Source organism: Peromyscus californicus, unplaced genomic scaffold (assembly GCF_007827085.1).
Source record: "Peromyscus californicus insignis strain IS unplaced genomic scaffold, ASM782708v3 Scaffold_16__1_contigs__length_79575227, whole genome shotgun sequence".
Classification (NCBI taxonomy): domain Eukaryota; kingdom Metazoa; phylum Chordata; class Mammalia; order Rodentia; family Cricetidae; genus Peromyscus; species Peromyscus californicus.
In genome coordinates this window covers 4,432,274-4,457,778 of record NW_026294458.1, presented here as the reverse complement: position 1 = coordinate 4,457,778, position 25,505 = coordinate 4,432,274, and the positions used below count along the sequence as shown (strand labels likewise).

At 46.6% G+C, this 25,505-nt stretch overlaps 1 protein-coding gene and 1 pseudogene across 1 annotated transcript; one reads left to right on the top strand and one right to left on the bottom strand.

Annotated features, from left to right (window-relative positions):
• Positions 1 to 6,117: 6,117 nt before the first annotated feature.
• On the bottom strand, positions 6,118 to 6,354 carry LOC128111644 (bcl-2-related protein A1-like; annotated as a pseudogene).
• Positions 6,355 to 8,636: 2,282 nt separating this feature from the next.
• Positions 8,637 to 25,016, top strand: LOC128111643 (cerebral cavernous malformations 2 protein-like). The gene is made up of 10 exons (XM_052739882.1): positions 8,637 to 8,732; positions 10,069 to 10,236; positions 13,720 to 13,803; positions 14,221 to 14,317; positions 14,640 to 14,971; positions 17,540 to 17,675; positions 19,925 to 19,988; positions 22,698 to 22,827; positions 23,845 to 23,983; positions 24,856 to 25,016. Exons 1-10 carry the CDS (start codon positions 8,637 to 8,639, stop codon positions 25,014 to 25,016), a joined length of 1,407 nt encoding a protein of 468 aa, XP_052595842.1.
• The last annotated feature ends 489 nt before the right edge of the window (positions 25,017 to 25,505 follow it).

The window sequence follows — 25,505 nt, the reverse complement described above, 5'->3', positions numbered from 1 at the left end:
CACACGCACGTGCCAAAAAACCAACAAACTGTAGCACACTGTAACAATATTTTAACAACTTGAAATCTATAATTATATTACATTTTCATTGGAAATTACTTCCCTCTGCATGCTAACTCTTATGTTATCTAATGAGGATACTGAGAATTAGGGGGAAAAGATACCTAAGATAATACAATTCACGGTGTGTATTGGCATACTATAGCTAGAGTTTTCCTGCCTGGCCCACAGTCAGGATAAATCTCTCTCACCTGCCAGCCCCACAGCCGCTCAAACCCGACCAAGTAAACACAGAGACTTATATTGGTTACAAACTGTATGGCCATGGCAGGATTCTTGCTAACTGTTCTTACAGCTTAAATTAATCCATTTCCATTAATCTATACCTTGCCACATGGCTCATGGCTTACCGGCATCTTCATATGCTGCTTGTCATCCTGGCGGCTGGCAGTGTCTCTCTGACTCAGCCTTCCACTTCCCAGCTTTATTCTCCTCCTTGTCCCGCCTACACTTCCTGCCTAGCCAATGGCCAATCAGTGTTTTATTTATTGACTAATCAGCAACACATTTGCCATATAGAACATCCCACAGCAGCATACATCATGTTCTCAATACTTAGAAGATGGAGACAGGGATTACTGTAAGCAAGCCTCAACTACACAGTGAGTTCCAAGCCAGCCTGGGCTACACAGCAAGATGCTGTGCCAAAAATAAATAAATAAAAGATAATATAATTTTTTGCCTGGACCTGGGTTGGGATGCAAACTTTAAACTCCTTTTTACTCCATATATTTCAAAACAAGCACAAAAAAAGACTATAAAATTGTTCAAAACATTTATTTCATTCATTGTTATTTATTTATTTATTTATTTATTTATTTATTTATTTATACTCATTTATTTTCTAGAACTTACCAAGTAGCCAGAAATGCCCTTGAACTTTTGAATCTTCTGTCTCTACCTCCTGGCCCTGGGATTAGAGCCATACCCCATCATGCCTGGTTCAGGCAGTGCTGGGGATAGACACTAGGACCTTATGCATGCTAAGCAAGCACCCTACCGACTGAGCTATGTCCCCAGACTGTGCTTGCATGCTCTCTGTACCACCACCCCTGATATTTTTGATATTCATCTAGTAAACATTTGCTCTGCATCTTGTAGGTTCCAGCATTACAATGTCTCCAAATGTGTATGCCATAATAGGACTAATCCAGAAAATGGGAATCAGGTTTAGCTTCTCGAGAGTCAGAAGACTTTGGAAATCTCTGCAGATCTTGAAATTAGTAGTTGTGGAATCATCAGCAAACCAGGCAGCCACCAGTCATGGGAAAATGTCTGCATGTGGTGTGCAGAGTCAGCTGTGAGGCAGGTAGGCAGATAGGTACAATGATAGCCTCTAAAATGATCCTTTATTAACAGAACAACAAGTCATTTCTGGGTAGTTAGCATGCTAACATGCTACATATTTTCAACTTCTAAGGCAAAGAAAGTAAAAGAAAAAGCTACATGAAGGTATGAAACAGTCATAAATCTATAAAAAACTAAAATTAAAAGAACCGCAAACCAGGAAAATATATTTATCAGGAAAGAGTTCATTCCAATGTAAGAAAAAATAATCAGGCCTTAATAGCTAAAAAGAGAAGTTCGCTGAGGCATAAATCGCTAATAATATACAGGAAAACACTTTACATTACCATCAGTTAAAGAGCTTTACATTATAATACAATCATAGTTTTTTTATACCTATAAAAATACTTTTTCAAGCAGATTCTTTCAAAACTATTTCCTTTAGTGGTGCAATTTGAATATTAAGGCTAATATATAAAAATAAATATACAAATAAGGATTCATTATCACATCAGTAATGTGGTAATAAATAAGAAATGGCAAGGTCTGATTATTTCTGGGAGTAGTGAATATTTACTAAATTGGGCTTCTCTGGTTTTGAGAAAGGCTAAAGGGTAAAATAATATACCAAGCTGGCATGTTTTGTTTATATCTTCCAAAATTCATGTTGAATCTAAGATTGTATTTTGATAATATTAAGAGTTGGAATCTTTGAGAAGAGGATAAAGGGAAATGAGCAATGTCTTTTTTTCTGTTAGGACATGACCTCACGTGCCTCACAGCTGACTCTGCACACCACATGCAGACACTTTCCCCTGACTGGTGGCTGCCTGGTTTGCTGATGATTCCACATGGGAGCATCCCCTCCATGACTACTAGATCGAGCCTATTACTCAAGAGGCAGATTTGTTATCAAAAGATGTGCTCAGTCCTCTAGTCATCTTTCCTCCCTTCCCTCCCTCCATCCCTGCCTTCCTACCTCACTTCCTGCAGCAAGAAGACTCTCACCAGATGCAGCCCTTCAATATTGGTGCCCTTAGATGCTGGCCCTCTCCCCTCCCTTAGCAGCTTCTTTTCTATTATCATTTTCCATGTGATATTCCATTACAGCATTACAAAGCAGGCTGACACATACTGTGCCAGTAACCCAAAGAAAATGAAAAGTTCTGATTGTTTTTAAAGATATAAGTGGATACCACAGTCACTCCTCTAGAGATTCATTCGAGAGCTGTTTTGGTAGTTGGGCTATAGCTCGATGGTGGAGCATGTGCTTAGCATTTACAGGGCTTGGCTATTTATACCTTTGGAAATGCCTTTACTGAGATGAATGGTTACTCAGTCATCTATATGTATCTGTATATCCACTCTGCTGATTTGCTTTGTCACCAAATTAACCCACGCCATTAGAGTAAGAGGAAAGAAGGCAGGAGGGAAGAAGGGAGGAGAAGAGGAGAGGACCTATAGCTTAACTCTTCTTTTTCTAGTTACTTGGAAGGGACCAATTCAGTGTATCCCCACTTCTAAAAGGGGTTTCTTTTTGTATTTAGAGTAGTTTTAAAAACTATAAATTTCTCCATTCAATTTTAATTCTAAGAATTCACACACTATATTATATTAACATGTATTTAAGTAACACATATTCTGTGGCTCCCACAGATTGTGCTAGACGATGCCATAATAGAGTAAACCTATAGCGCTTGTAAGACTATTCTCTACAGGCTCATTTGTGGCCTCTGTGCTAGAACACATCTGCCTTTACTTATTCTGTAACTGTTTTTTTTCAACCCAGTACTTAAAATAGTATTTTAAAGAACATTTTAGTGACTGGGGAAGTAGATCAATTGTGGAGCTCCTGTGTTGCATGAACAAGGCCTCTAATTCAGTCCATAGCACCATAAATAAACAAAAATTAAAAGAGTTCTTTTTTAAAAAGATTTATTTATTTATTATGTATACAGAAGAGAGTGCCAGATCTCATTACAGATTGTTGTGAGCCACCATGTGGGTGCTGAGAATTGAACTCAGGACCTCTGGAAGAGCAGTCGGTGCTCTTATCCTTTGAGCCATCTCTCCAGACCCCAATTTTTTTTTTTTTTTGGTTTTTCGAGACAGGGTTTGTCTGAGTAGCTTTGGAGCCTTTTCCTGGAACTCATTTGGTAGCCCAGGTTGGCCTCGAACTCACAGAGATCCGCCTGGCTCTGCCTCCCAAGTGCTGGAATTAAAGGTGTATGCCACCACCGCCTGGCTAAAAGAGTTCTTAATATGTTCTGCTGAATGCACATGCTATCGAAGAGCTGTTTATTTGCACACAGTGCAGCAGAGATTTTTCTGAGTCTTTCCCACAGCCAACCAGGAGAAACATAACCAAACATCTGGCATGTTTCACCTAGAGTCAAATCCAGCCACATTAGAGGGAAGAGCTACAGGTAGTTGAAAGCAATCGAAAAGGAAGACTGCTTTACAGTGTGACATAGCACTGAGCAAGCAGACTCATCAAAGCAGAAGTGGAACAAAGTCTGTGTTCAATAAAGTCAATTGCATCAAACTCCAAAAACTTGTAATTGTTGAAGACATCTATAACTTTAGAAGATAATCAACAAACTAAGAGAAATCTGCCATGTATAAAAATAACTTGCATTCAGGTTGTTCAAGGAATTCTTTTGTAAATAAACAATTGGAAACCAGGCAAAAGAAAGAAGGGGGCATTTCTTTCAGTAAGAATTAGTCGATGAGCATGAACTTGAGCTCAGCATTAAGAGAACTGTAACTATACTTGTAACCAGGGGCAAAATTAATTAACATAAGATACTAAGTATATGTATTAACAAAGTGGAGAAATTGTAATAGATTACTAGGACCTCTTTGTACCAAGGAAATGTTGGCTACTCTAACATGCTGCTGACAAGATTATAATTTGGTAGAACCACTATGGAGCAGAAAAATCTAGTCATTTCAAAATGGATAGAAACCATGAGCAAATAACTCTATGACCAAATATCCACCCTAGAAAACACCTATACACAGGAGAGGATTCATATTGGTATATTCAAAGAAACATGCTTATGACAGAAAACTCTGGAAATAACCCAAATAAACAGCTCTTGGACAGCCATGTGCATTCAGCAGAACATATTAAGAACTTTTAAAATTTTTGTTTATTTATGGTGCTAGGGATTGAATTAGGAGCCTTGTTCATGCAACATAGGAGCTCCACAATTGATCTACTCCCTCAGTCCCTAAAGTATTCTTTAAAATACTATTTTAAGTACTGGGTTGAAAAAAAAAAAAACAGTTACAGAATAAGTCCATGTACTATTTGGGGTGGACAGATTAAACAGGCCTTCATATGACCAGATCTGGCCTTCTACTGACTTGCTGTGTAGTTGAAGATGACCCTCAACTTTTGGTCTTCTTATCTTTTGTTCCTGAGTTCTGGAATTACAGATGTGCACTGCCATGTCTAGCCCAGATACTAATTTGTAGAGTATTTTTCAGAAAGACTGCAATGAGGCTGAGGGTACAGTGCAGTGACAGAGCATGGGTTCAGATTGTGTTAGGCTCTAGGTTTGATCCCTGGTGACAAAGGGCTGAGTGGGCATCTTTCTAGCCAGGCATGGTAGTGTACATCCAGAGTCCCAGATGGGAAGTCCCAGATGTGGAAGGCTGAGGGTGGAAGCATCACTATTCTCTGGAAGTTGGAGGCCAGCCTGGGCAAAATGGTGAAATCTCTCCTCCAAATGGGGAAGGGAGATGCTCCAAGTATTTTCTTTGGGTGTGTTCAATAAATATGCTTTGTACATAAAAAAGCAAATTTTTATATTTGAATATCCTTTAAAAGGGTTCCTTCCAGTGAGGCAGTACATCATTTATTTGTATCATGAAACTTCAATAGCCCACAATTTATATATTAGAAAATGGGAAAAGTCAATGTGTAAGTAAGGAATGCACAAAACTGTGCTGCTGACTGTTACAACACTGCAAAGTACAAACGAGAAGATCTAATTCCAGCTCTTTCTGTACTAATTCTCTATTGTCATGAGAATCCTAGCAAAAGGCCGACACTTGAGGGTCTGCACTGCTAATTCTGAAGATGCAGTCAAAAGCTGCTGCTTTCAGTCCCAGACCTCATGACTAGTTCCCAAGCTAGAAGAAAAGCTGGACAGACAAATGTTTGCCAACTGTAAAGCTGTAGGGTCCATTGGAAATGACCCAGGAGATTTCTGCTTTGTTTACTTTTAATTTAAAAGTATCTAAAATAATCTACTGTAGCTCGAGAGTTTTCTCTCCAGGGCCCGCCAAATCCCGCCAGTCCCAGAGCCTACTTATAAAATAAACACACAGACACTTCTATTATTTAAACTGCTTGGCCATTAGCTCAGGCCTATCATCGTCTAGCTCTTACTCTTATATTTAGCCCATTTTTATTAATCTATATTTTGCCACGTGGCTCGTGACTTACTGGTACCTTACATCTTCCTTGTCCTGGCGGCGGCTCCAGCAGTCTCCTCCTTTGTCTTTCTGTTCGCTCAATTCTCCTCTCTGTTAGTCCCACCTATACTTCCTGTCTGGCTACTGGCCAATCAGTGTTTATTTATACAGAGCGATATCCACAGCAATCTATGAACAGACTGAAATCTTTTCATTGGTATTTTCTTGTTTGTTTTAATTAGTAAGGAAACTCTCCACTCCAATTTTGCAGTAGAGAAATGTAAAAGGAATATCATCACACTTACCCAGCCTCCATTCTGCCGTATCCATTCTCCTGTGTTATTATTCATGATGAATTCAGCCACAAAACTGGAAACTTGCTTGTAAGCATCCACATCCAAGCCAATCTGCTCTTGGGGGTGTTTTGAGGAGAACACCCCCAAAGGCAAATACAGTCACAATCCTTCCCCAGTTAACGATGCCGTCTTCAAATTCTTTTTCCATCACTTGATTAAATATAGTTCTGGTGGCATCTATGGATCCCACATCAAAATCATTTCCCTGTGTCTGGGTCAGAAATCATGGGAGAAATTAGAAGGAGCAATGATCTTAGAGTCACAATGCCTGGTCTCAGTTGTAGACAAGTCCTTCTTCCTGTGGCCTGAACTTTGGAAAAGGAAGCCATCTAGACTGACTTTAGGGGGTTGAGGTGAAACCAAAGGAGATGACCTAGATAATGCGTGCCTGTCACCATGTCTGGTGAGATTAGGTGCTTTGTGGTGCTGCTCTTCATTCTTTTAAGAATTAGGGATGATTTGGCTTCTCAGTCATCTGCTGACCAGTGAGTACAGAACTTCAGAAGTTCACAATTTGAAAGCTTGTATTTTGTTGAGTTTTGGTAGCAATTTGGAGAGAAGCTTGGTGGAGATGGTGAAATCAGTGGCTAAAGCGATGTTGCTGACTTTGGGTTGGAGCTTAAGTCTCCTCACCTAAGTATGTAGCAGTGAAGGCAGCTGCTGAATGCATGAAGATGCGGGGCCATGCTTGTCTGATGGCTTCAACTGAAGAGCCAGTGTGGAGAAATAGAGACAATTCATATCCTTGGAAAAGTCAAATGTGTTTTTACCCTCCTTCTATACATGCTGTCTGTGATTTTGATTCTTTGCATCAGATTCCTATGAGCAATTGCAAACATGGAAGACAAATTCATTTGCAACTTGTATTTATGATCCATTACCATAGAGTTGAGGAGGAGGGGAGAGAGGCTGCTTAGGGTGCTTGGAAATAGAGAGACACGTGGTAGCCATGGAAATACATGAGAGTTATTGATTCAAAGCCCCAGCCGATCTGTTTTAAACGTACCTCCAGCTTTGCACTAGAGGCCACAGGTCCCACAGTCTCAGCCAGTGACAGCAAGGCAGGACTGTGAAGCCGCCCTCCTGTACAACTGGTTGTACAACTTTCCATAGCAGGTAGATTATATTAATCTTCTTGAGAGCTGTCCAAGCCTAAGCCTACTTTCCATGCTTTTCTTCCTTCCTCACAAGGATCAGTCCTGAATTACTTACTCTCTTGCAGCTTACCAGTTTCTTCTGGCTCCCTCAGCTATCTCCTCACATCTACTTAACATAGAATCTTCTTTTTGGAGTATCCATACAGAACAGAACAATCCATGGTTATAGGGCCACCATACTTCTATTAAATTTTGCCATGCAAAATTCCTCTGTGGCTATTTCTGTTAGCCCACAGAATCACAAGGCCATGGGCAAACTGCTTTCTGGCTTCTAATCAGATTTGAGCATCCTAAGGACCACTGAAACAATAGGAGGATTGTACACACACACACACACACACACACACACACACACACACACACACACACACACTTCTATGATGCTCAGAATTTCGGTAGCTGGGCAGGAAGTTAGGTGGGAAAGCCAAAATGAGAATGATGAGAAGGAGGGTCGAATCAGGGAGATGCCAGCCAGCCAGCCACTCAGGAAGCAAGACATGCTAGAGGACAGGTAAAGTCACAGGCAATATATAGATTAATAGAAATGGGTTCATTTAAGTTGAAAGAGCTAGTTAGTAACAAGCCTGAACTATTGGCCAAGCATTTATAATTAATATAAGCCTCTGTGTGATAATTTGGGAAGCAGCTGCTGGGTATTGGGGAACAGGCAGTCAGGACAGGAAAATTCTGATTGTAGATGACAGTGATGAGCAATATCAAATAAGGTCCCCCACTCCTTCTTGGGAGCTCACAGTCTAATGAGGTAAACAATGATTAACTTTTTTAAAAACAACAAATGGAATTGATGTAAACGTTGCACAAAGCCACTGTGCTCAGTGCTGGAAGATGGAGCATTAGGGTATCCAGTCTTAGATTGCTGAGTTGGGCATATGAGCTGATGGGTTCAAGGAAAACAAGTAGGGGCTAAGAAACAGCATGTTCCTTCCATGGCAGGAATTAGAAAAGCTGAGCAGCTGAGAGATGGGAGCAAGGAATACTGTATAGTAAAGTGGGGGTAAAGGGTGGGCTGAGGCTGGATCACTGGGGGCAAAGACAGACACACACACATACACACACACACACACACACACACACACACACACACACACACACACACCCTACTCACAGGTACAGGAAAACATCCTAGCTCTAGCTAGCACTGAAGGCTCTCAGGACTTGTCTCTTATAATCCAGCCATGATGGATGGACTGCGCTTAGTGCCCTCAGATTCCTCTCCCTCTGCTTTTGAAGTCTCTTGAGGTCTTGTTCATCTGTGTCCTCTGCTTGGAGAGCTTCTCCCAGATTTCTAGGAGTAATCTGCTGCAGACTCCATGCTGCAGACTCCACGATGGTCCCTCAGAGACTTGAGTGGTCGTATGACAGAACCACTCAGAGACCATGGGGCCTCCCTCATCTCCAGGCTCTGATGCACAGGTCAAAGACCGTACCTGTAAACCACACTGGAGAATCACTAGCCTAGATCCTTGAGATGCAACATGAGAGCTGGGAGATGTTCAGTTGGTAAAGTGCTTGCTGCACCACCTTGAGGACCTGAACCCACATTTTAAAAAGCCAACGTAGTGGCATGTTAACTGTGAGATGAACTGCAAGAGCTAGAGGTTGGATGAGTAAACTAATAGTTTCAATAATAATCCCAGTGTTGGGAGAGAGACAGCAGCTCACTGCAGCTCACTGGCCAACCAGCCTGGCCTGCTTGGCAACACCTGAGGTTGTCCTATGATCTCCACAGTTGTGAATGTGACATGTATACACACACACACACACACACACACACACACACACACACACACACACACGCATGAACACAAACATGTATGTACACGCAGACATGCACACACCATCAATACCCCCTATGGCTTGTTAGAAAAGCAGTCTCAGGTCCCACTCCAGACCTACTGAGTCAGAATTCTCAAGTACAGTCAAATCTGATATGTACTAGTTTAGATCACTTGTCATGACCCTGGAGGCAAGACTGGGGTCTAGTGTTTCCTGAATCCCAGCACCTGGCACCCAGCACGGATTGCAGGCAGACAGGCATGAATAAATATTTGTTGAATGAACATGTAGACTTGAGTGCACGCTCTTAGGCGGCAGTTTCTTCTGTTTGTACTTGTCTTGTGGCAGAGCTAAGCAGCATACAACACGTGCTACCAGAATTTGTGGTTTGCTTTGCTGGGGCATATGTAGTCCCAGCACCCAGAGCTTTAGGAACTGCCACGGCAGTTCTAGAATGCCACCAGGGAGGGAGCCCCCAGGGCTTCAGATTCAGTAGGTCTAGGATGGAACCCAGGAAGCAGCATTTCTCAGATTTCCAGGTTTTACTGCTGCTGGCCCAGGAATGCTCATCTAGAACGGCAGCTTTTACAAAGAGCAAAGCTTACACATTCTCTGAGCTTTAGGGGCTGCTGGGTTGGGCTGTGCCCTGGAATCTGCACCTGTGGCCTTGATCCATCCACAGGGAATAACTTAACAAATGCCTAGGCATCCTCCACTTAGCCCCAGCCTTGGCCACTCTTTGAATCTGACTGGCAGGAACATCACCCTCCCCGGGAGGTTTGGGAACTGGGATGTCCCCACCTGGACTGTCACCAGCCCGGGTTCCAGCTCTGGGGCGTCACTGCTCCAGCTGGGAAAGGGGAGCCACAAGGCTGCTCCTCCTGCGGTTTGGGGGTTAATTTAGATTGTGGAAGTAGAACTGAGCTCCTGAGTGTTCTGTAAAGCTGGTGCTGTTGTTACTGGGACTCTCCTGTCTCCCCCAGGGCTTTGTGTCTCCCATCCGAAGGCTGGTGTTCCCGAAGGCTGCTCGCCAGGCTGCCTTCAGGAACCATGTCAGTCGCCCGCCCCTGCACTCTATGCCTCTGTATCCTCCTGACTACCTCATTGACCCCCACATCCTGCTGTGTGACTACCTGGAGAAAGAGGTCAAGGTGAGCATGAGAAGGGGTGGGGGGCATCGGAGGCACACCAACCCTTGACACACCCTGTGCCGTATGAAGGAAGCTGTGTCCTACCTCACAGCCACAGGCTGCACAGCCTCAGCAGGTGACACCCCCCAATGAGCCCCCCAAATTGCTGTCCTAACATGGGGCTCAGAACCTACCTCCACAGGAGCCTGGGTGGGAAGCCGTGCTGTGTTCCCAAAAGTTCAGCCTCCTCGTGAGATTTTTGTCTGCAATCTCCATTATTCAGTGTCCAGGTTAAAGGCAAGGCAGAGGCTGGGCCTGTGACTTGGTGGGAGAGCACTCACCTAGCATTCTGGAGACCCCAGGCTGCATGTCCGGTGAAGGAGGCAGGGCTGGAGGTGGAGATATTGGGAGAAGCCGCAATGCAGGGCTCTCTTATCCTCAAAAGCTTGACTTGTATTTTAGAGCCACTGTGAAGGAGCACTGGGGAGGGAAACCAGTCCTCATCAGCCAAAGATCGGTGTGAGGTAGGATTAGCGCGTTTAACAAACAGGCTACCTAATCAAATTTAAATTTCAGATGAGCAGTGATTATTTCTTTAGCATAAATATGCTCCAAATATTAAATGGAACTAAAAGTACAAAAAAATCCTAAAAACAAAATTGCTGTTTAACTGACATCTTATATTTTATCTGGCAACCCTATAAATAGAGAAAAGCCAGAAAATGAATATGTTTAAAAACCAAGAGCTGAAATTTTACAGAATAAAAAGGAAAGATGTGAGTGGTGAGATTCACCCAGAAGACTGCAATTAAAGTAATAAAAAAGTTAATTCTTACACTGAATAATAACATTTAAATGATAATGTTGCTATAACTAAGAATGGATGGGGAACTCACATATTGACCGAGAGAATCATTTTTTTTTCTTTTCTTTCATGTAATACATCCTGATCACAACCTCCCCTCCCTCCAACCCTCCCAGTTCCCCACCACCACCATCTCTCCTCTCCCTCAGATCCACTGCTCCTCTGTTTCGCTTCAGAAAAGAGCAGGCCTCTCAGGGGTATCCACCAAACATGGCATAACAAGATGCAGTAGGACTAGACACAAACCCTCATAGCAAGGCTGGACAAGGCTACACAGGAGGAGGAAAAGAGTCCCAAGAGCAAACAAAAGAGTCAGAGACACCCCCATTCCCACTGTTAGGAGTCCCACAAAAAAACAATCTAAACAACCACAGCATGTATGCAGAGAGCCTGGAGCAGACCCATGCAGACTCCATGATTGCTGCTTCAGTTTCTGTGAGCCCCTAAGAGCCCTGATTAGTTGATTCTGTGGGCCGTGTTCTCATGGTGTCCTTGACCCTTCTGGCTTCTACAATCCTTCCTCTCCCTCTTCCAACGGGTGTCCTTGACCCTTCTGGCTTCTACAATCCTTCCTCTCCCTCTTCCAACGGGGCTCCCCGAGCTCTGTCTAAAGTTTGATTGTGGGTCTCTGCTTCTGTTCCCATCAACTGCCAGAGGAAGCTTCTCTGAGGACGATTGAGCTAGACACTGATCTATGAGTAAAGCAGAATAGTGTTAGGATTTAATGATTTTTTTTTTTTTTTGGTCAGTCTTATTCAGTTCTATCCTAGGTCTCTGAGCCATCCAGCTTCAGGTTCCTGACCATCCAGGCAGTGTTGGGCATAGGTTCCCTCTTGTGGTGTGGGTCTCAAGTTAGAGCAGTCCCACAATAAATATTTTTATTACTTTTATTGTCTGTTTGATTGAGATAGGGCTTCACTGTGTAGCCCTGGCTGTCCTAGAACTCACTCTGTAGACCAGGCTGGCCTCAGACTCAAAGATCCGCTTGTCTCTGCCTCCTGAGTGCTATGACACCACCACCTGGCAAGAGAGCATCATTAAAAAAAAAGAAAGAAAGAAAGAAATGATATATTAATTCCATGTTTCTTTCCATTTAATCTGCAATGAAGTTGTTAAAAAGGATTAATAACGCATGGGGTGGGGAGAGCCCCTGGGCAAGAAAATTCCCAGGGTTACTTCAAGACGTAATAGTAGAGCCTGGGGCAAGTGTGGAGAGGGGAATGGTTCAGTGGCTAAAGTGCTTGCTGGCAAATTTGAGGACCAGAGTGCCAATCCCCAAACCCCTATAAAGCCGGGCACGCACAGAGCATGCACCAGTGGTCCTAAAAAGCTCACACAGTCGAGATGGGAGGTGGAGAGAGGGAATCCACAGAAGCTCAGGAGCCAGATCATCTGGCATGTGAGGTATAAAACACACACACACACACACACACACACACACACACACACACACAGCGCCTCCAGCAATGTGGAAGGCAAGAGCTTATCCCCTGACTTCCACACAGGTGCTTTGGCATATGTCTGTACTCACTCACGGCAACGTGTGTACACATAAACACGGAAAAGAGTAGGGTCTGGCCTAGCATGCAAAGGAGCTCTAAACCTGATCTTTAGCATGGCAGTGGGCTGAGGGGACTATATTACTTTGCTTCCTGCACAACCTTATAGAGTGAGATGGCCAGGTGTTAGTGTATGTCAGCTAGCTGTTGGAAATGTGGGCTCTGGCACATGTAATCCATACCCCACAGGGTCCAATGTCACCCAGGGAGGTCTTGAACTTGCTATGTACCCAAGGATGAACTTGGACCCTTAAACTTCCTGCTTCCACCTCCGAAGTGCTGGATTACAACATGCTCCACTGCAACCTGGCCAGCCTTACCCTTTCTAGCTATAATCCAGGGCCAGACTTTTAGCTGTCTATACTGTGTTGAGCCTTTTAACCCTTAAAGCAAAGATGAATGGATGGGAAAATATACGTATGTGTGTATAGATGCATAAACTCAGAACTGGTCCTGGCTGTCAGTGTATTAGTTAAAGTTCTTTAGAGGAACAAGAGAGAGAGAGAGAGAAAGAGAGAGAGAGAGAGAGAGAGAGAGAGAGAGAGAGAGAGAGAGAGAGAGAGAGAGAGAGAGATTAGAGTGATTTACAGGCTGTGGTCCATCCAGTTCAACAATGACAGTCTTCTAACAGAAAAGCCAAGAATCTGATAGTCGTTCAGTCTATGAGGCTTAATGTCTCATCTGGTCTTCAGTCTTTGTGGAAATCCTGAAGAATTGGGATCTATTACCATAGCAGGGATGCCCCTGCAGCAGGATAGATGAATTTGCCAGCAAGAGCGAGGGCAAGCACGCAAAAAGTGAAAGCTTCCTTCTTCCATGTCCTTTTATGTGGGCTGCCACCAGAAGGTGTGACCCAGATTTAAGATGGTCTCTGACTTCATATGATACAGTCAAGAGAACCCTCCACAGGAGTGCCCAGCGACTTGGATTTGAGTCAGTTCTGTATGTAGTTAAGTTGACAACCAAAATTAGCCATCACACTGGTTATTATTAATTTGAGTGTTTCAGTCTGTCCTGCATTAACGAGGAGGCTAGAATCTCCTAAGGCTTCTTCATGGTGACCTCCCATTTCCCATCCAGTTCCTGGGCCACCTCACCTGGGTGACTTCCTCACTGAACCCCTCCAGCCAAGACGAGCTCCTGCAGCTGCTGGACATTGCCAGGGTGAGGCGCTGGGGAAGAGGGAGGAGGCGCTGCATCTGCTAGTGCTTAAGACTGGTGCTGTGCAGGGAAGCGGGGTCGGGAGGCCAACCTGCAGTGCTGGGACCATTGAGTGAAGAGCACCAGGGATGGGTCCGAGGCTGGGAGACAGATAGCAGAAATCTGGGCACACTATTCTGAGACTAGGGGCGGGCAGATGAAGCCATAGGCAAGACCAGACAGCCTGGGGTTGCAGATGAGGAGTGGGCAGCCTGACCAGATTGAGGTTGGGTGGGACAGAGAAGTTGGGAGTCCCGAGTTCCACGCAGGGCTACTTTAGTAGAATTCAACGTTAAAGGAGGTGGTAGAAGACATAATCCCTCGGCTCTGACAGTAGGGGGCACCCTCGGGCTAGGGAAGGACTGGGGTCTGGACTTCTAGGAGGTTACAGTCAGCAATCTGGGAGTGGGACTGAAGATAACAGAAGTCGTACTGGAAGGCAGGGATGCTGAGACCAGGGTCACCGTCCAAATGAAGGGTACGGAGAAAGGGGACAACTTGACCACCACCTTCAATTCAGAAGGCAGGCCTGAAGGGAAGGTCTCCAGGGTGTGTAGGGGAGGATGGGAACTAAGCTACTGCCGCCCTGGAGATCTGGGGCGGAGCCAAAGTCTGGAGGCGGAGTCATAGGCCCAGGGCGGGGGAGAGGGGGAGGCGGCGAAAGTCATGACAGCAGAGCCTGGGCTCTGGTGCTGGGCGGGGCCTTAGAGCAGGGACCCCAGAACTGTGCGGTGGCCCTCCGGGTGGCCTCCGCAGCCTGTGCGGTGACACTCCCCCCCCCCATCCCTGGCCTCCCCTAGGTCTGGGCGTGGACGCCAGCCCCGAGCGACGCCACACCATCTGCAGCCTGGACTGGCGCATGGCGTGGGGCGGGGGTGCGGGCGCCGAGGCCCGGGCGGCGGGCGGCGGCGGCAGCCTGGAGCGGCAGCGCGCGGGAGCTCGGGCGTCGGGCAGCTGGGAGCGGCGACAGACGTTCAGCGGCAGCTGGGAGCGGCGGCACGCGGGCGGCGGCGGCGCGGGCAAGCCCGGCGGCAGCTGGGAGCGACGCCACCCCGGCCCCAACCCGCTGGATCCCCAGAACCCCAGCCCCGACGCCTACTGCAACCTAGTCATCCTAGCTGTGGCCAACAGGGTGAGCGCGAGGCAGTGTTGGCGCCACCGCCCTGACGGTCACAATCGCACTAATCACACCACACACGTGAAGCACCGACCCAAGACAGCCGTGGGACAACATTAACACTTAATCCCCACAGCAGCCCCGGGGGCAAATACCACACCTATTCCCATTCCTTAAGGAAGGACATAGGCTTTAAGTTTAGGTCCCGCATAAGCAGGTGGCTTCAAGATTCGAACCCAGGAAATTCAAAGCCTTACTCTTGGTAACTAAGGTAGCCACCCAAGACAGAAGAAGCCTTACCATCATTCTTGCCTGCCCTGCCTGTCACCTCTCTGTCCCCATTCACCTTTGCTCTCACTCACTTGAATATACACACAGTGTTTCTCTGTGTGTAGCTCTAGCTGTCCTGGATCTCGCTCTGTAGCTCTAACCGGCCTCGAACTCACAGAGATCAGCCTGTCTCTGCCTCCTGAGGCCTTCGTCACCACTGCCTGGCTGGCTCCGTGGTGTTTATTGAGTGCCAGCTGTGTGCTCCACACTGGGCTAGGTGTTGTGTGCATGGAGGTGAGCAAGCCATTTGGTGTCCTCCCTAGAGGAGTACCCAGTCCAGCAGGCACTTTCAAGCAAGCTTGAGCCTTCCAAACATCACCTCTACCCCAGGGCCCTGGGCTCTCTCTCTCTCAACAACGAGTGTGCTTGTGTGCAGGGAGAGGCAGCCAATACCTGGAACGCAGCACTGTAGCTCAGGCCCCCACCCTGAGATACTTTCTCACTTGCTATCTAGGGCTCCTTCTCTGGTTTTCCCCACCCCCCACGCCACGCTCCTGCTTGGAAGCTGGTACCTCCTTTTCTCTCCAGCCTCTTAAAGTAGGGGTTGTCTAGATATTATCCTCAGTCTTCTCTCCTTTATCCACACTTGTTTCTAGGTGATTTCAACTCTGCTGCCTTCTAAAACCTGGAGAATACCCTGAATTTCATCTCTAACCAAATTTCCGCTCATCTTGTCTTTTCCAGGTCTGCTTGTTCTTGCAGCATAAATTTGTCCCATTGAGCTCCCACTCTCCTCCCAAACCTGAAAGCACCTTCATCTCCTTGTTTCAATTGAATGGCAGCTCCATCCTTGGTGGCTTGGGCTGAAACCTTGTAGTGGGTCTTGGTTTGTCTGTCTCTCTTTCTCTGTCTCTGTCTCTATCTCTGTCTTACACACACACACACACACACACACACACACACACACACACACACATATACACACACACACAATCTACTCTGTCAATAGATCCCACTGGTCTTATTTTTAAATACACGCAAATCCTATGGCCTGTACTGTCCATTCCCTGTTCCATCTCCTCTCGCTGGGATAATGTCATAATGCTCTACCCCCATTGGCTCAGCCCTTTCTTACATTCTGTACTCTACTGCCTCATCCAACACAACCTCATCCTGGAAACTTGACTAGGGTGACGAGGAAATGAAAACGGACAGACACATAGACACATAGACAGAAAAGCTAGGATCAATGGGTCGTGCTGGCTCTGAAAGGAAGTGAGCGGCCCGTGTGATAGGGAATGGAGGAAGAGACCTGCTTCAACAGGAAACGTTAGTTCGTTATTGTTTACAATGAAGCAGGAGGAGAAACAGTCAGTCCAACCAAGGACCTGCAAATTGAGCACCAGACAGGGGCAACCACGTGCGTTGGCTAGCCCACTCAAGCGTGGCAGCTTTAAGGCTTCGGGCCCGGCCTAGTGGTAGAATAAGTAAATGAGTTGCTTTCCAGGGCTCTGAAGTACAGTGGTCCCAAGCACACCAGTCAGAGCTAAAACACCCGGTGCCAGCCTTAACTATAAAATGAGGGTCCTCTCTGACCTGTCAGGGCAAGCATCCACCCTGGTGTAAATATCAGTACCTGCTACAACCACAGATACCCATCCTGAATTACATTTTAATTTTTACCTTAGGCTTTTTTAGAGGCAGTATATTCGTAAGCATGATCTTTTTCAATCAGTTATTGTTTCAAATAGTAATTGCAGAAAAATTGGCAGTTATTCTGTGTCTCGCTCGAAGAGGTGACTTCCTCCTCGAATGCACAATCTCCAAAGCCTTGCCCAAGCCTCTACCTTCTACAGAGACTACTGTCATGACGTTGCTTCCAGTATCGCATTGGGTACCAGGGAGCCCACAGCTGTACATTGTGTCCAATAGTAATAACAGCACTGAGCCTAAGGTTTTGATTCTTTGAAGTGTCCCTCCTCCTCCTAATCCCATCTTCATACTGGGCTTCAGATCATGCACCTGTACAGTAAGTTAAACGAGCCCTTATGTTAGGTAAAGTTCGTGATAGGCCAAGAATCCCCTGGAAGTCTGGAATGTATTTTCATGGCACAGGGGTCAGAGTTGCCTCTGGGTTCTATGAAGATCATAAGAACAGGAGAGGAGCCATATAATTTTGAGGGGAAATGTCTTTGAAATTCGCTTAAGGGGGCCCAAGGGGTGTGTCTCAGTCCCGGCTCGCACTGCATCTGGGGAAGCAGAGGTGCCCTGATAGAGGCCAAGAGCTGAGCTCTCTTCCTCCCCCTGGACCAGGATGCTGCTGAGGAGTCCTGTGCACTCATCTGTCAAGTCTTCCAGATCATCTATGGGGACCAGAGCATCGAGTGTGTAAACCGGGCTGGCTACCACTACAGATCCACGCCCAAGCAGCCGTGGCTCTCCAGCTTCAGTGAGTACCTAAACTCCCAGAAAGCACCCAGAAAGGCTGGATGTCCTGAGAGTCGGGACTGATAAAGGTCTTTAGGGGTTCTGAGCTGTACCCCAGTTCTAGGGATCCACTTAATAGAATATCAGTCTTCAAGATGACCTTTTAAGAGATGATCAGGTTGTCAAGTTTGGGATGAGTATGAACTTGGGCACTTGAAACTTCTCTCTTGTTTTGGGTGTCCCTGCTTTGCAGAAAGTTAAGCTTGTGTATTGTCTGCTAACTGTGCCATCCACCCCATGAGGCTCCTAGGCTAACATTGCTGGATTAGTCCATGTATACAGTCAAGGACTGAAGTTAAAGTGAGACAAACAGGGGCATTTATTGAGTGCCAATTAGATGCCAAGCACAATAGCAAGTTGCCAAGTCATCTTCTTCTTCTTCTTCTTCTTCTTCTTCTTCTTCTTCTTCTTATTCTTATTCTTATTCTTATTCTTATTCTTATTCTTCTACGGTTTTCTAGTTTTATTTTATGTGCATTGGTGTTTTGCCATGAGTGTCAGGTCCCTTGGAACTAGAGCTACAGAAAGTTGTGAGCTGCCATGTGGGTGCTGGGAATTGAACCTGGGTCCTCTGGAAGAGCAGTCAGTGCTCTTAACTGCTAAGCCATCTCTCCAGCCCCCGCCAAGTCTTCTTGACTCTTCATGCAACTTACTTGTCTCATTCACCTAGCACAGGACTGGGCACAACACAGATGATAGACAGGTAGTCTTTGGATAAGTGAAAAATGCTCAGAGCCTGGGCTGGTGAGAAGGCTCAGTGGGGGAAGGGTGCCTGCGGCTAAGTTTGATAACCTGAGTTCGATCCTCAGGACTCACGCACAGGCTGGAAGGAGAAACTGAGTCCCAAAAGCTGTCCTCCCACCTCCACATGGGCACCCTGGCATACGCAGGCTCAAGCCCAAGCACATATACACGAAATAAATAATTTTGTGTAATTAAAAAAAATTTAAAACCTCTCAGAGCTAGACACGAGGGCATATGCCAATAGTCCTCAGCTCTTGGGAAGCTGAAGCAGGAGGAGCAGTTTAAGGTCAGCCTGAGCTACAATGGAAAAGCCTTGTCTTAAAAAGGAAAAGATCTAGGCATAGTGGTGGTACACGTCATTAATCTCAGCACTTGGGAGGCAGAGGCAGGAAGATCTCTGTGCGTTCAAGACATCATGGGTTCCAGGCTAGCTAGGACTGCATAGTGAGACCCTGTCTCGAAAGGAAAAGGAAAAGGACGAGGAGCCTTTCTGAGGCCCGTGGATCCAGTTTTACAATTTAAAACAACAACAACAACAACAAAGTTGAGTCTCAGAGTAGTCAATAAATTGTCACAGGTCATACAGTCGATAAGTCAAGAGTCAGAAGCCAAACCTAATCTGTCTGGTTCCACAGCTTCTACCTGCAACAGCCTGCCTCTGTGTGCTAGGTCACTGAGTGAATTCCCCCTCCACAGCCTGCTATGGGGTGGTCTCTGCTTGCACAGCTCCGGTACCTGGGGCACAGGCTTTCTGAAGGCCCTCCTACCCGCAGGAGCTGTGCCCGCTGGGAAGCTGGGGTATCTCATCAGATCCCACCAGGATGCTGGGTGAATGAATGAGAGCACTCATCTGGTAGTCGACAATTCATTCATTCAACATATATTTGCTGAGCACTGACTGTCTCGGGCCCAGTTGTAATCTGCAAGATATACTGATGGTGGGTAAACTGAGGCACGGCCACAATTTCCTGCAAGTTGCATGGAATAGTCACACAGATAAATGTCTAACCACAGACAGTGTTTTGAGAACCTGTAATGAGGAACTGGTCTCTGAGAATTCAGGGTGACCGAATGACCCCGAATGAGCTGGGATGAGAAGGCCATGCCTGCACAGATGAGGGGCAGACTGAGGAGGAGGCACATTCTCCACAAATGCTGCTGCTTTCCTTTCACACTTCCAACCCTCTTCCCCCTTGCAGAATCTTCCTGACTCACCTAAACACACACTTACCAACACTTCCCCATTGGCTCTCATTTGCCGTTCCCCACATCCCATCGAAAAGGCAGATGCTACGCGCCTGGGTACTGAGGAAGATGAGGATCAGGGAGTGTTGCCCACAGTTGGCTGTGTGTCGGGGTTGGACCAGAGCTAGATCCTAGGGTACCACTAAGGTTGGGGCTTCAGGGAGCCTAAGATATTGGTCCCTGCACGTCACTTCTGACACTTCTTCTGTCTGCTGGTCCCAGGTGAGAGCTGCTGCACAGATGGGACGTTTGCCTACGACGCCGACTTGAGCTGCTGCAGCTCCTTGTGGGTATCACCTTTGTCGGGGATGCCTGTGTTCTCCTTCTCACCCCTACCCAAACAGGGCCACTCCTCTAGAGTGCGTGGGGGAAAGGGACCCAACCCTGATTTTCGTTGAGGGTGGGATGTAAGCAGAGCTCCAGGATAAACCCCGAGAGACCTAGAAATGCCAGAACTCAGACCCAGGTCCGCAGAGATCTTCAGGTCTCCTAGGTTTAGTGGCCTGCAGAGTCCAAAGTTACAGCTAATGCTGCAAACAATATTGGTTGACTTTAGTCTTGGCTCTATATAACAGAAAACCCTGAGGAGGGTGGGTTTAAAAAGACAAGATTGGTTTTCTTGTCTTTTCACATAAAGTATAACAAGAATTCGGGGCTTCCTGGTCCTCTGGGCCCCCGAGCTTCTCTTCCGGTCACAGCTTCCTCTTCACCATCCTCAGAGTAACCTCATGGTCTAAGCTGTGGCTGCAGCCATGCAGCAGCACACCAGGAGCCTCTATAGGGAGGGTGGAGGCCAGGGAGTACTTCAGCATTGCCATGCATGCTTAGCATGCAAAAGACCCTGGGTTCATCCCCAGCCACACACACACACACACACACACACACACACACACACACACACACACACACACACGTGCTATCTAGCTTACATGTTAGTAGTCAGAATTCGGCCACTTGGTCAGAACTAGCTGCAAGCCAGGCTGGAAAATGTAGGCTAAGACAGCTTTCTGGGTGCTGGGGCTGTAGCTCAGGTGGTAGAGCCTACTTTTCCTAGCTACGCACAAAGCCCTGGTTTGATCCCTCACACTCCATAACATGATGCACACCTGTAACCTCTGCACTGGGAAGGTGGAAGCAAGAGAATCGGAAGTTCAAGGTTACCCTTGGCTACATAGTGAGTTCCAGACCAACCTGGGATACATGAAACCTGCCTCAAAAAAAATTTAGAGAATTCTGTTAAGAACATTGCCTATCCCAGTTTGCTCAAGATAGAGGCGTTTCACAAGATATGGGATTTTTAGTTTAAATTCAATAAAGTCCTGAGCAGACCTGTAGTAATAGGTCCTGTTACTAAGGACGCTGGTGTTGGCAAGTAGTGTTCCTTATCTACACTATCGTTAAGATTGGCACCACATTTGCCTCCCTAAGCCTGTGTGCACATAGACCAGTCCATAGCCAACCTGACTTGGCTGAGGAGAGCAAAATCACACTAAGGACACATTTGCTGCGCTTGCTGTATGCTGTAAAGCACGCCATTGACTTTTGTCAGGACCTATGTGGCTAGTTATCTATTTCAAAGGCTCTATGACCTGAAGTGCTTGACAAATATTAGTTCCTGTCATTTTCACAATGACACCAGTCTTCAGCCTCCCATTTTACAGATGGAAAAGCTGAGGACTAGGGAAACAGTGTTTAGCATTGCAGGGATCAATGAGCTACGAGCACAAGTAAGCTGGGATGTGAACTCAGGAGTCTGCACCCTTGCCAAGTCTCTAGACCCAGCACTTGGGAGGCGAAAGCCAAAGGACCTGAAGTTCAAAGCCCGCTTCAGTTACATAGTGAGTTTGAGGCTAGCCTGGGCAACATGAGACCATGGCTCAAGCAACAAGCAGAAGGAGTACACAGGCTTGGCCAGGAAGCTGTGCTGTCCTGTATATAATAATAGAAAGTGATTCTGAAACAAGTTAAAAACCAAGCGAGGCGGGAGCCCAGGCTAGACATCTTATTTTAAAAGCAGTTAATAAAGAGAACTTCCTTCATGGGACTGGGGGTGCACCTGAGTTGAGAGTGTTTGCCTAGCACATCAGAAGCCCTGGTTCAACCCCCATCATCGCATAAACCAGGCTTGGTAGTTCATGCCTGTAATCCCAGCATTTGGGAGGTAGAGGCAGGAGGATCAAAAGTTCAAGGCTAAGTTTAGCTACATAGAGAGTCTAAGGCCAGTCTAGGATATGTGAGACCCTGTCAAAAACAAAACAGGCTGGGCGGTGGTGGCGCACGCCTTTAATCCCAGCACTCGGGAGGCAGACGCAGGCAGATCTCTGTGAGTTCGAGGCCAGCCTGGGCTACCAAGTGAGTTCCAGGAAAGGCGCAAAGCTACACAGAGAAACCCTGTCTCGAAAAACAAAAAAACAAAACAAAAAAAACAAAACAACAAAAAAGAACCCTCCACGATGAGCCCGGCAGCCTGGTTTACAGAAAGGACGAAAGGAGAAAGCAAGAGCCACACAATTTAGCACAAGATTCAGCCAGCATTGATGATACCACACTGAAGAGAAGCTTCCTGGTCTATGGGAGTCAGAAGGGGACCTTATTTAGGAACCAGAAGGGTTTCCCCAAACTGATGATAGTTGCGCTAGGGATAAAAGGGACAGGGCATCCACACAGAGAATGAATACAGCCACGCAGGAACAGCAAGGACTCAGAACAAGCAGGTAGGGACCCTGTGACTATAACACCAGATATGAGAGAGAAAGTGAGGAGGAGAGAGGATTCCAGGGAACATCATGAGCAAAGGCCCAGGATGAGGTAAGGATGGCAGTGTGATCTGAGTTCTGAGAACAGGAGAAGGCTTGAAAGGTTGCTGGGCCTCATGAAGAGCCTTGGAGGGAAAGATGAGGCCTAGGATGGGGCTTTGAGCACTGGTACATAGGACCAACCAACTTTAAGGAAAAGAACAGAGGTTGATGAGGGTCTTGTCCTCTTGTCTCTACAGCAGTGGTTCCCAGGACACATTTGAAGCATGTTACAGTGGTGCATCCACCCCGTCTTTCCATGGCTCCCACTGCAGCAGTATTGACCACAGCAGCTGGGCCTTCGAGCAGCTACAGGATTACATGGTCACAGTGAGTGGGGTGGCAGTGCTCCGCAGCAAGCACAGTGCATTGCAGGAATCATACGTGACAGCTCAGAGGCCAGGGAGGGAGATGCGATGGGGAGAGGCCACCTTAGAAAAGCCTTGGCTAAGCCGGGCGGTGGTGGCGCACGCCTTTAATCCCAGCACTCGGGAGGCAGAGCCAGGCGGATCTCTGTGAGTTCGAGGCCAGCCTGGGCTACCAAGTGAGTTCCAGGAAAGGCACAAAGCTACACAGAGAAACCCTGTCTCGAAAAACCAAAAAAAAAAAAAAAAAAAAGAAAAAGAAAAGCCTTGGCTGACATCAGCCAGCACTGAATGTCCCAAGCCTTTTTGGACATGTTGTCTTTTATCTTTTCAACAACCCCAAGGAGGTGGGAGATCCCTTCTCACCACAGGGGCAGAGGAGGAAGACAAGGATCAGAGAGGGAGTGACCTCCTGACACCACAGAGGTGGTCACCAAAGGATTGGGCTTAGGAAGCTGGACCCACATCCCATTCCTAGATGCAAAGGACCAGATATTCCCCCAGTGGGCAATGGAAGGTTTGGGAGGCAGACTAGGCCAGGCAGACTGTCGGAGAGAACCCCAGCATTTTTAGCAGGAATCGAGTTTTATTGCACTCTGGGACTGGTCTCCAAGAACGTCCCTGTAGACAGATTTTTCTTTGGGCTGCCAGTTCCCAAAAAACAACACAGAGACTTATTATTAATTGTGAAAGCTCGGCCTATAGCTTAGGCTTGTTTCTAACTAGCTCTTATAACTTAAGTTAACCCACTTCTATTAATTTACTTTCTGCCTCCTGGCTTTATTACCTCATCTCCATACTGCCCATCCTGCTTGCTCTGCATCTCCTAGTATCTCCACCTTCTTCTTCCCAGCATCCTCTCTGCCTGGAAATCCTGCCTGGCTATTATTGGCCAGTTCAGCTTTTTATTAAACCAGTCAGAGTGACACATCTTCACAGTGCACAAAAAGATCATTCCACAACACATTCCTTGTTCTCACAGTTGCGGAGTAAGCTGGGTCCCCCTGAGATCCAGCAGTTCGCAATACTGCTACGGGACTATCACCTGGGGCTTCCTATCCAGGACTTTTGTGCAGGCCTGCAGAAACTCTATGGGGACCGTCGCAAGTTCCTTCTCATTGGTAAGCCCCGGCTCCCCTTGGCTCCTGGCATCCCTAGTTGGGCACCACCCGGGAGCACTTTGTTCTTCCAGCCCCTAAGGCCAAGATCTTGAGACCCTGGAACAGAGAAGGAAGGCAAGAGTATGGAGAAGGAAAAGGAATTGCCAGGAAACAGCTGACATGAACAAAGCCCTCGGGTAGCAAAGCTGGGTCAGGTTGTGACCCACCCCTACACACACAGCCTGGGGGAGGGGAGGGGCTCAGCCTCAGAGAGGCAAAGGAACTTGTCGAGAGTCACACAGCTAGTGTGTTAGTTAGGGTTAATAAGCACCAGAGGAATAACGCCAGCAGCACACAAGCACATGTTTGGCAGTTATCACAAGCCAAACATGATCTCATAGATTGTCCCCACCTCTGGGAAGTAAATACAGTTATTTTGTGCCCATTTGCATGCAAAGAAACTGAGACTCAGAGTAGCAAAGTAAAGGAAGAAAGTCAAAGAGCTAAAAGGGGACAGAGGCAAAACTAACTTTTAATGGGGCTCAGCATGGGAAGTAGCTTGTTATTACATTTGCACCAAAACAGGTAAAAAGATCTACTTTTACAGGTGAGGAAAGTGAAGTTTGAGTAGTTATTTAATATAGGTTGTATAGCTAATAAGTGGGAATATAACCCTAAGAATATACTAAGCTAACAAACATGTGGGGAGCCTTGGGTCATCTGCTGTTCTGTGAGGTTAAAAAAAGAAAGAAAGAAAAGAAAAGAAATCTTGGGTAAAGCCACACTGGCAGAGACAGGATTTGAACTCAGACTTCCAGAGAGTTCCCTGCGAAGGAGTACACGCCTTCGCAGACTGGCCGAATGAGGGAATCACCTTGCCCTGTGTCCTGTAGGGATGCGGCCCTTTATTCCGGACCAGGATGAAGAATCGCTCCACCTACTGGCGGACAGAAAAGATTTCCAATTCAAGCCCCAGCTTTCTGCACTCCCGACCCAAACTCAAAACAAAACCATTTTCAGAGCCCCGAGACCTCTCTTCAATTTTACAGGCTGAGAAACTGAGAAGTTTTTGTTGTTGTTTTGTTTTGTTTTTTAAGGAATGAATATGAGGGAATGACCCTGTTCTTCTTGGATATCGCTGCCTATTTCCACATCTGTACAGTAATTTCACCTCTTTTCACAAGTGGTCATCAGGATGAATGGAGGTCAAGACTTTAGTATTGAGGTCAAGACCTTAGCCTAGCATGCTGTAGATGCTCAATAAATGCTGTTTCCTTCCACTTGGAATGTTTCCTGACTCAGTTTACCTACCGTTCCTGGGAGCAGTGGGTGGAATGAGATGTCACAAAGACTGAAGGAGTTTACAGCCTGAAGAAGAAACAGGACTGGCCTTCACAGTGGTCTTATAGCCTGGCCTTGTGCCCAAGCCCCAAACACACACTCCGGACTCTGCAGACGCTTGCCCTGGGGCTGGGCAAGTCAAAGAACTGTGCAGATTGGTTCTGCTGTGAGCTATGGATGTTGCGACAAGGCCAGCCCTTGG

Coding starts and splice junctions, on each gene's coding strand:
- LOC128111643 (XM_052739882.1), top strand. CDS start 8,637: ATGGTCCCTCAGAGACTTGAGTGGTCGTATGACAGAACCACTCAGAGA. Junction 8,733..10,068: donor TGATGCACAGGTCAAAGACC/GTACCTGTAAAC, acceptor TGTCTCCCCCAG/GGCTTTGTGTCTCCCATCCG. Junction 14,318..14,639: donor GGTCACCGTCCAAATGAAGG/GTACGGAGAAAG, acceptor GGCCTCCCCTAG/GTCTGGGCGTGGACGCCAGC.